The sequence below is a fragment of the Sylvia atricapilla genome, chromosome 13 (assembly GCF_009819655.1).
Source record: "Sylvia atricapilla isolate bSylAtr1 chromosome 13, bSylAtr1.pri, whole genome shotgun sequence".
Lineage (NCBI taxonomy): Eukaryota > Metazoa > Chordata > Aves > Passeriformes > Sylviidae > Sylvia > Sylvia atricapilla.
Window position 1 is genome coordinate 16,683,671 of NC_089152.1, and position 10,941 is coordinate 16,694,611.

Sequence of the window (10,941 nt, forward strand, 5' to 3'; positions counted from 1 at the left end):
GCTGACATATAGACTAATGCACATAATTTATTTTACGTTGGAAATGAGAATTCAAAAACTTGATAGCAAGAAGTCTTGGACAAAAGTAAATGTGCAGTGACAATCTGCTAAATTTACTGTCAGTCACTGGTATTTTTGTTGATATTTCAGTTTTAGTCTTTAGTCAAATCAAAGTCAATAATGCATCTGTTTTAATGAGGACAATCATTCTGGTAGAGACTCTACTGGATTCCATTTAAGCACTCTGACAATGCTGTGATTGAAATAAGAGTTTCATAAATAAGACTTGAGGCCTGTAGAGGGCCAATGTGATTGTACTTTGGTATAATAATGGTCATGATGTGGCATTGCAATCACTGCCAAAATTTTATGTGGAACATGACTCGCTCCCTTTCCAAAGCAGTTTCTTTTATTACAAAGACATGTACTTTGGTTGATGAGAATAGCCCAAGACAAATATTTTTCAGTGGGTTAGGTGGCTTTTCCTAAAAAAACCAAAACAAACAAAAAATCCCACACAAACAAACAAACTTTCAGGTACCAAAGATCTTTATCTATACATTAGTTTTGATTTTCAGATGATTCAGTTTTTCTGGTGTCTGTGGAGACTATTGTTTCATCTCCTGGGATTTTAGTTATGTGATAGTTATGTGAATTGCAGTAAGACTCAGTGCTGCTTGATGGACCATTCTGTAATTACTTATCATTATCCTTTATTATTTTATCATTGACTATTTATTGAAACTGCAGTAACAGAACTAAACCTGACCTAAATTCAGATAGGTGTGCTTAGACTTGCAAATGAAGGGCCCAATTTTTTAACTCAGGACCCACCTGGTTGGTGTTTCTGAAGTTAGTTGTGCGAGGCAAAAATGTTGCAGTTGCCATAGTTAGAATAAACCTGAATTTCAAAACCTGTATCTCTCACAAAGTAGGATGTCCTGATACTGTAGCCACTAGCCCTACTTGTCCTAGGGCCTTGGATTCCAGTAGGCTTGTGACTGGATCACAAACAAAATACATTCTGTTGGATTATTTTATATAAAAAACTATCAGAATACATAGCCCAGGCTGGCTTTGTTTAAAATAACAATAACTGTTCTTCTCTCTTTTTTTAACTGTTCAAAAGTTAGTAAGCATGCTTAGATGGACAAATGTTTTCAATATTTGTTTAAATGATTTGAAAGTCAGGGAAGTTTTTATAGAGCAATGAATTTGGATTTTAAATAGTAAGAAACCTCATTAGGAGGTTTTGCACATGCTTGTTGGAAGACATATTTGGATGACTGAAGTGTTCCAGACAGACCTTTGGAACTTCCTATCTCCAAGATCTCTAAACTGGACTGCTGCATAAAGCTGCTTTCTGTGCAGTGACAGCCCTTACCAAAAGCTGATAAATCTACACTCTTGCTTTATCTACTTTACATTCCTTAGTACAGGTGAATGAGACAACACACATTTATCATGGCTCTTTTTCAATGCCTTAAGTCTTTAAGTATTTAGAAAATGCTTTCTCGAGTTTAGCAATCTTGGAAGCCACTATTATGGCACTACAGAGATAATCTTGATAGGAAAAATAATAATTTCTTTTCAGACTTGCACTTTTCTGAAGTAGTTTAGAGTAGCTCTAGTGGAGATAATGCATTAGAAAGTTGATGGCTTTGTTTAGGTATCTTGTGATACTCTGTTTTAGTGTGAGTAGGCACAAGGGCAAGCTAATACTTACTTTATGTTGACTCCCAGCTTTTGCCCACACAAAACTCCTTTGCAGAAAATGATGTTATAGGTCTTACTGACTTTATTGATGTGTGCCAGAATCTTCTTGTCTTTGCATATGTCCTCAGTCTTGAAAGTATAACTGCTTTCAGGTGAATGTGTAACTTTGTTTTTTCTTGGTTATAGCAAGCAGATGAGACTCTGGATTTTGAAGAACAGATCCTGGAAGCAGCTAAATCCATTGCAGCTGCTACCAGTGCCCTTGTGAAGTCAGCTTCAGCAGCCCAGAGGGAACTGGTGGCTCAGGGAAAGGTGGGTAAACAGGACATGTAGCAACAGTAGTGAGGGAAAGCATTGATATTGAATCTAGTCTCCTAACGGTTCTGTTAAAAACAGGAGGAAAGAGCCTTAGGAATGACTAAGGAAAATGTAAATTGTTCATCATAATACATGGCCCAGACCTGGTTCTATTTTAAAAATTCCACAACTATGTTCATTTAAACCTCACAAGTGTAATCAAGTGCTTGGTTCTTCAAATCATTCAGTTGTGGAGAGTTTTACTGGGGGTTCACTTGTGAAATTTAATTTAGAATTGAGATTTTGTAAATCATTTCCTATCTGTCACTATTTTTCACAGTTAGTATCCTCTGAAACATAAAATCTAAACATGAACCAAGTATGCTGCCTGTGAGAACAATTTATTATAGGACCATTGTTTTTGTGTGGTTATGGTTTCCATTTCCACCTGACTCTTGACTCGGAGCAGGCTGTATCATGGATCCCACAATCAGGCAGTGCTGTCTGCTGCAGCCTGGATTCTGGGAACCTTGTGCTTTTGGTTCAAACAGGGCCAACAAGCAATTCATCTGTGGTCTATTTAAAAATAGCTGTTCAGGGGATAATGAGGCAAAATAACCTAAATACTTTAGGGGCCTAGTAGGGTTTTTTTATATAACTGATTTTTTTTTAGTTGCATAAGTGTCACCATAGCTATGGAGAGAACATATCTTCTGTTTATGTTGATGCTGCATTTAATGATTTGATTTCATTCCCTGGAATTCTCATTATGCAAGAATATTATGAACACATTATGCCTGTTTCCATTTCTTTTGAAACACATGTTTCTGGACCATGTTTACATTTCACATCTTTCAGCTTCTCTGAAAACCACTCAGACCCAGGCAGCTGGGGGTGTGGGTCTGGCAACCAACTGTACAGTTTAGTTTCATTGCTTTTATCTAATATGGGAAGAAAACTGTCTCCAAATTGTTGCTGTTACTGCGGATGCCATGAACACTTCAGTGGAAAAGCCATGCAGAAAAGTGGGCTGCTCTTCTAAAGTGCCATTATTAGGCATAGGGGGCTTCCCTGGGAAGCTTTCTGACCTGTGCCTTCCCACACTGCTCAAATCAGACAAGATGAACGACTGATGTAAATTCAAATATGTTATGGAGAGAGAAGTAAGTTATTTTAAAGCCTGGGGCTTAAGGAACTGCTGTTTCAGCTCTTGCTTCGGCTGTGGCTTCAACCACTAGCAGTCTTCTAATTACTGGTTATTCTGGTAATTACTTCTGTGTGTTCCAAGAATGGGTCAGCTGAAGCAGTATAATAAGTTGGACACTTCCTGAGCAGGCAGATGTGTGCTGGAAGCACAGTTACTCTGACAACTGACTTCCAGGTGGATTTTCTGCTCTTGAATGTGTGCTGGGCACAGTCACAGGTACAGGTGATCCTTTTTTCATGGATTACTGCTTGTCTAATTCTGAGACAAAGCAACTGCATTTTCTGTTTTCTTGTAAGCCATCTCTGAACTGTTTTTTCAGGTTGGAGCAATCCCTGCAAATGCAGCTGATGATGGACAGTGGTCTCAGGGACTTATTTCTGCTGTGAGTAACTGCTTCTCTTGAGAAAAACTGGCACTTTCTCTGAAGAAATAATATCCTGTGAGAATACACCGTGACTTTTATTTTACTGCCTTCCAGGCCCGAATGGTGGCAGCTGCAACCAGCAATCTCTGTGAAGCAGCAAATGCCTCAGTTCAAGGCCACGCCAGTGAGGAGAAACTCATCTCATCTGCCAAACAAGTTGCAGCTTCTACTGCACAATTGCTTGTGGCTTGCAAAGTGAAGGCTGATCATGACTCTGAAGCCATGAGGAGGCTACAGGTACTTGTGTTATCCATTACTGAAAGCCCATGGTAGGGCTATGTAAACACTGTTCTAGCACTCCAAGGTTATGCTGGTGATGAACAGAGTATTTCTCTGAATGTTGGCCTGGGTTGTGGTCAGTCTGTCTTTATTTCTTGGGATCGAGAGAGCAGTTGTAGATAGAGCATTTCTAAAACAGAGAATCATTGTTAGACAAAAATACGAAGAGAATCTCATGCAACATCTCAACTGAAGTCTGAGTGAGCTTCTTGACATGAAACTGGTTCTGTTTCATGCTACACGTCATTTTCATGTTGAGCTTCTCTGAGCTGCTGCTGAATTAACACTGTGTTTTGATGGGTAGACTCTAATGTCTCTAAAAGTTTTGTTTGAGCATGGCAATTTTTAAAATGACTACAGCCTTCTCTGACATCATGCCTTGCAGGCTCAGCCTGGAATGGAAGAAGTGTTTCAGCTGCTTTTTTGTACCACCTTTGGTGCACAGTGAAAATTCCCCTTTTGCTTGTACTTGCACAGCTGCTACTAGTGGACACTCAGTGCAACAGTCCACATATGGATAGGCAGAATCCAACTCAGCACAAATACATGTGACTAAGTATCTCTCTGAGCATGAGGAACTGATGTCATCTTTTTTTTTTTTTTCCAAAGAAAAAAAAAGATTTAAATATTTAAGAAGAAAAAATAAATATGTGAATGTGTGAAAAATTTGGTTCTACAGAAAACAGCAGTATGTCAGGGCAGTTATAGGCTGAGATGGTTTTAGTACTTTATAGTGGATCCATGTATATTGACATTGCCAAAAGGGTGTGGGGAAGGTGTCCCCACAAGACCCAAGGTGGTTCTGTCCATGGTGCAATCTGTTTGTAATATCCAAGTGCCAAGATGAGCCTAAAGGAATTTTAAATGCAGGACAATAGAAACAGGAAAAAATCAATTACTAGAGACTTTCCTCAGTTCTGACAGGAAATTTGGGGTTCTCAGTCATTGTGGGCAAATATTAAATAGACATTGAATGTGAGAAATGGGAAGGGAATGTGAAAAGGAAACAAGCCGAAGCATGGAGTGAAATTGAACTTTGCCATTTTACCAAGCTTCAGTTTAGTCCCAGAATGAATAATGAAAGGAAGAGCAGTTTGCACTTGGAAATCATGTTCTTTATCATAGCAAAAACAGTGAGTTGATGTCTGCTAAATATTTTTACTGGTGGTCTTGCCAAAACTACTGAGACTTTTCAGCTGGCTTTGCCCCCAGCAGAAATGTTTTCACATAGCTTCAATCAATCGTTCGGATTCAGGACTTTGAGTATCTTGGTTTTTTCCTTCATACCCCAATTTGAACTGCGCTTCCCATGAATGTAAATTTGGAATGTGCTGTTCCAGAATCTTCCAAAACTTAATGAAACAATTGGAAATGTTTCCATTCTTTCTGGATGAGCTCCAAACTGAGCAGAGCAAATTTCAAATAATTTATCCTTGGGTCATTTCATTGAGGAAGACTTGAAAGTGAGATGCAGCTGGAAATATGGGATAGAACTGAGGACAGGTGGGGGCCCAGATTCAGAGCTGGTCCTTCCTAGGAAGGGTGGAAGGTTGGAAGCTGTGGCTTCCCTTCCTTGTGTCAGTGTTTCTAGCATGTGGGAGCAGCCTGGTTTGGCCTGCTGACAGTATCCAGTTCAGACAACAAAAAACAAATGTTGGACTGTTTCTCTTTGGAAATCTGAAAATTTTTAGGAAATAAAGGTTTAAATGTGAGATGGCCATGGCTGTATAAGTTGTTAACTTGCCCTGACTGAAGTCCATTAATTAAAAAACTTAATTGTTTTATAATATCTTTATACACTAGCTTTTAGTTTCTGTTCTTCTTTCTCAAAAAAAAAAAAAAAAAAAGTCTTATCAGCATAGTATAACTTGTAATTTCATCCACTGCTTTATTTCAGACTGTAGGGAAAAAAAAAATCTCATGTGTGGCTTCTTAAACAAAGGAATTTTGTTCTCTCTGTACCACTGATTTTCTAAGATCAATTTGCTTTTTACTGGGGAAAAGAAACCCCATAGGTTTCCTGTGCAGTCAGGCAAAGATGTTTGTTTTGATGTTCAGACAAAGCCACGTTAGTTATGTATTTTCCTTATTACTGAACTTCTTATCTTTCTCAAAGGCTGCAGGAAATGCTGTCAAGCGTGCATCAGACAATCTTGTCAGGGCAGCCCAAAAAGCAGCGTTTGGAAAGGCAGAGGACGATGACGTTGTGGTCAAAACCAAGTTTGTGGGTGGCATCGCTCAGGTTGGTACAATCACTCCACAGACAGCAGGGAAAAACCATCACAGAAATGGGTGGTGTTACCATGTCCACCTGCTGCATTGCAGGCTGGACAAATCTATTGAGAAATCTATGATTAATTACTTGATGCCTCATTATCATGAATCCCCTGACATAAGAGCACTGTGGTATTTGCACTTCCTCACTGAGCATTTGCTGTAATAGCAGTTACCATTATACAACAGCTTTGACTCTTGTTCTGATTAAATGAGTGGGTCTTTTCAGAATTCTCTTATGTATTTTAAACGTTCCCAAATCTTAATGAAACAATTATTTTGCATGTATTTAAGCAAAGAAATAGGGAGTGAGAGATAAAAACCAATGGTGTTTTGTTACTGTGACCATAGTAAGTATTGGGAAATAATAACAATATTTACAAGTAGATTTCAAGGCTTTGAGGTACCAACTTCTAGATTCCTTATAATGAATGAGGTACCTCTTATACTGTACTCACTACTTAAAAGATACGGGACTTGATTATTTCTGAGTGTCTGTACTACTGTCAGTTTTTCTTTGGCCTTCTGAGATGCAGGAAAGTACTGTGGATACCTGCAGTAAGGAATGTTCAATTTTACTGACACTGAGACGTTATGTTAAGACATATTCCATGTCTTAACATATGCTTATTCTACTTTATTCTAAACCCCAACCCTGCTGGATATTGGGAGAATGCAGAGTTGTGAAATTCATCATGGATGCATGGTAAAACTATGGTGGTAGATTCTTTTTCTCTTTTTTTAGTCCTCTTTAAGAAACAAGTGGGAATACAATACTTTTCTTGATGGCCTAGTCCTGGAATCTGGAAAAATTTGAGCAGTTCCTGATGAAATCATTGAAATTTGGTGCTTCTCTAGAGAATGCTCACAAGGGCAGCTGTGACTGTGGTGTCATACAGAAAGAAATATTATTTTACAGACAGTATTCCTTGCTGCTTCTGTTTTCTAGATTATTGCAGCCCAAGAAGAAATGCTGAAGAAGGAAAGAGAGCTGGAAGAGGCAAGGAAAAAACTGGCTCAGATCCGCCAACAGCAATACAAATTTCTACCCACAGAGCTGAGAGAAGATGAGGGTTAACCATAAACCTGCTGAGATTTTTCTTCCTTTTTATTCTTTTTTTTTCTTTTTTTTTTCTTCCTTTTTTTTTTTCTTTTAAAGAAATAAGCTAAAGGGGGACAGCACATTGAGAACTGCTCTGACAGCATACTGGTATGCCAAGCACTTAGCTAAATAAACTGCCTGTCATAGCTTTGGATGAGCAGAGGGCAAGGAACACTTGTTCTTTCCCATCTGCTCAGCTGAGGTGCATGATGATCAAATAATGGTACAGTGTTAGGTTCATCATTCCTGTTCCTCCCTTGATTTATATCTCAGGAGAGAATGTTTCACTTTTTACTAAAGATACTAAATCAGTATTATTGTCACTTTCCTGATGCTTGAGATATTTATCGTTCTTTGACTTGTTCTAAAACATTGATAATATTAAGTAGGAAAAGAGTCAAGGAATCTTTCATGTGATAAATATCCCATGAGCTGGTGGTTCTCCCTCCCCCAAGTACCCTTGTAAAAAGAAGACCAAGAAGGAGAAGGATGTGTGGCTGAGGGGAGAAACACGCACGAGTGTGGGTTTGAAGAAGAAGCCTCTCCTCTTTCAGTGTTATATAGCTGGTTCACCCCAAAACTGGAGGAATTGTCTCTGCAGCTGTTTGCACTACTAGTATTATTCCTTACCTGATACCAACAAGCTTCTGCTTGTACAGTATTTAGGTTTACAAAATGTGGCAATAGCCATTCTTTAAAGAGCTCAAAAAACAAAGAAATGGAAACCTTGTCACTGCCTCAATAATAGCAGGTTCATGTAAGAAAATGCTGTTTCAATTATATACCTCTAATGTGTGACTACTTTTACAGTATTATACACACATACACATGCTCTAACATTGGACTGAGTAGTTTGCATTTTGTTTTTTTAATTGAAATTATCTGGTTCGTACTGTGGTATTTCTGTTAGAATGTATCTCAGTTAAAAAAGGGAAATGCCCAGTACAACAAAAGACTATCACATCTCTTGTTATTATTTTAATAATTACATTTATAATTATTATGTTTTGAAACCTGTGGGAATTGTAGGAGAAAAGAATAAGTGATTTACAAGTAGATTTACAATTTTTCCTGTAATATATTTTTTAAAAAATTGGACTCTAGAGAGTTTGTTTTCATAGTTGCTATTGATGAAAAAGTATTCACCAAGGAATTGCAGAGAAGAAATAGCAGCAATCTAGCAGCAATCTTTGTCTTCAGCTGCAGAAAGGTACAGTATGCTCTCAGTATCTCTGTTGTGACCTGAACAATAGCAAGTTGGGTAGAGTAACATTTGACTATGTCAAAGAGAGAACACAAATCACAGCAACTTCAAGTAGCAAAAGCTAAAACTATTTGACTAACTACGGAAACACCATTTCTCCTAACATCTCCAACTCCACTCAAGCCCTCCTAAACAATACTGGCAAGTCTGTTTAGGTCAAAGGATGTTGCCCCTCCAGTCCTTCTGAGGGCTGTGCTGTCCTTAGATCCTGCCAGGTACGTTCAGCTGAGCCTGTTGTGTTCTGTGCATACCCACCTAGCTGTTGCTGCAGAAAATACTTGTCCTGTAGACTCCCCAGTAACCCCCTAGTGGTAGGTTCATCAGTTTAGGTAGTGCTACCTCCTCATTTAAGTTACCTGCATGAGACAATTATGAGGAATTTTGTCACGCTAGTACTAAATATATAGCAAAAAAATTGCTAGAGAATTAATAAATATTGAAGTGTAAAAAGGTTTTTATTGTCTCTTCTCTGATACTGATGTATTTCAGACTCAGTAAAGTTGCTGGAGAATCAACAATCATGAGGGGAAAAAACCAGATATATCCCAAATGGAATCACTGGCATTGACAGGTGTGCTGTGATGTGTAGGCTTGTGTGTAAATGCAAACCCTGTACTGTCAAAGATGTGCAATTCTGAGTTCTTTGATTTTCCACCTCAACACAATCAATTTGGTTTTTTGTTCAACTCACTGTGAACAGTGTCATAATCTGAAATCCTACATCAAGAAGACGACTTCCTCTAAGTCTTTGTCAGAAGGCTAAACTGGTATTTATGGCTGTAAGACCTAAATAAAGACTGCTCCAGTGACGGGGATTTTCTGCTGCTGTTTGTAGGTTCAACTCCTTTGCAGCTTATGCCTTTCTCTTGTTTTACCTGGATAGCCTCACTTTCTGATCTCTTCTTCAGAAAGATCTGCAAGACAGATTTGTTACTTTTTCCCTTGCAACCTACCTTTAATTGTTATTTGATCTCCTTAAAGCATGAAGAATGATGATGCTGTCTTTAACACCATGCCACTATTTTATTGTAGGTATAATACTGATGTAATATACTTTGGTCAGGATGGTATTTGCCAGTTTGATATAAGCCAAAAACCTTGTCAAATGCAACTATGTATGGAAATTATATTGCTAGAAAACTTTATCAGTATGTAGAAGGTAAGAGCATGTTCAAATTGTGCTCCAGAGAGAAGTGTTTGGGAAGTCCGTTTTAGCACAGCTATTTTGAGACTTCTCTGTTTCTGATGTAGTGTCCCCTCTTACATGACAGAAAGTATTTTTTCCTTAGCTGTGTGCTCCATAGAGGAACCACAGTCAGGTGAACAGCTGAGCTGGACAACTGAAGTATTTTTTTACTCAGAATTTTGGGTCTTCATTTGTGAACCATTAAGAGAATATAAAGTCATTCAAAGTCTTTCAATCTTTTTCTTGCTGTTATAATTTGCAGTATCGCTGAAGTTCACATGTGAACATCTGTGGAGTTTGGAACTAGTCCATCCATTTCTTTGGCATGGGAACTTGCAGCAGGAAGTGACAAGTTGGAGTAAGGGGTAGATGCTAATTAATAAGAAGGACAGATGTTTACTTTGTTCTGTTAACTTGTGAAATGATGAATGAGCTCTGTTGTATCTCACCCTTCTTCATGTGGAATTCACTCTGAAAATTGTATGCAAATTAAAAACAAAATGCCTCAAAGTTCTTTGTGTACAAATAATGTCATTTCCCCAATTACTCAAAAAATTGAATATTTTATCATTTGTCTAAACTTTTATACGTACAGGAGTCTCAAAAGTTAAAAAAGTTTTGAAACAAAAATTGAATTACAGACTTCTTTTCATCTGTCCCTTTCCCTTTGATTTTCTGCATGTTCATTACTTAATTCCTAATGAAGGGAGAAGTACATAAATCTAGAAACTTCCTCAACCTAAATATGCTCAGATCATGAGTGCCTTTCTGGTTTTCATCAGTCCTTATCAAACTGATAAGATATTCAGCCCAGGAGTATGGCATTTATCATCCCTACATATTTTGTAACTTCTTGGGGTTTGGGTTTTTTCCTCTTTGGGAGTGGGCTTGGTTTAGTGGCAGGTAGCTTACACTGTAAAAGTTTTCTCCTTATGTAATTGCCTCGTGGTTAACAAAGAGAGTTATCTGCCCATAATTGTCATGATTTCTGAAACCTGCTTTTCCATATTCATGTTATTTACATGAAATGCATTGTGGTTGGTCATGTTAATGGAACAACACATTTCTGCAGCTCGGTTTATGATGCCAAATGCAAAAACTGTTTACTCACATGAGTCACAACTCTGTTACAAACTGCCCTCATTTACCAAGCTATAAATAAGTGCCATTTTGTCACTTTTTAAAAAACATT

The 10,941-nt window shown here is 38.0% G+C and overlaps 1 protein-coding gene across 1 annotated transcript in view; it reads left to right on the top strand.

The window, feature by feature from the left end:
- The window catches only part of TLN2 (talin 2), a 138,971-nt gene extending 128,712 nt beyond the window's left edge, over window positions 1-10,259 (top strand). The window contains exons 54-58 of the mRNA XM_066328590.1: window positions 1,903-2,028; window positions 3,540-3,602; window positions 3,699-3,881; window positions 6,040-6,165; window positions 7,147-10,259. Of these exons, the coding sequence (XP_066184687.1) occupies window positions 1,903-2,028; window positions 3,540-3,602; window positions 3,699-3,881; window positions 6,040-6,165; window positions 7,147-7,275 (627 nt within the window). The 3' untranslated portion in view covers window positions 7,276-10,259. The remainder of the gene's footprint in view (window positions 1-1,902; window positions 2,029-3,539; window positions 3,603-3,698; window positions 3,882-6,039; window positions 6,166-7,146) is intronic.
- Window positions 10,260-10,941: the final 682 nt, after the last annotated feature.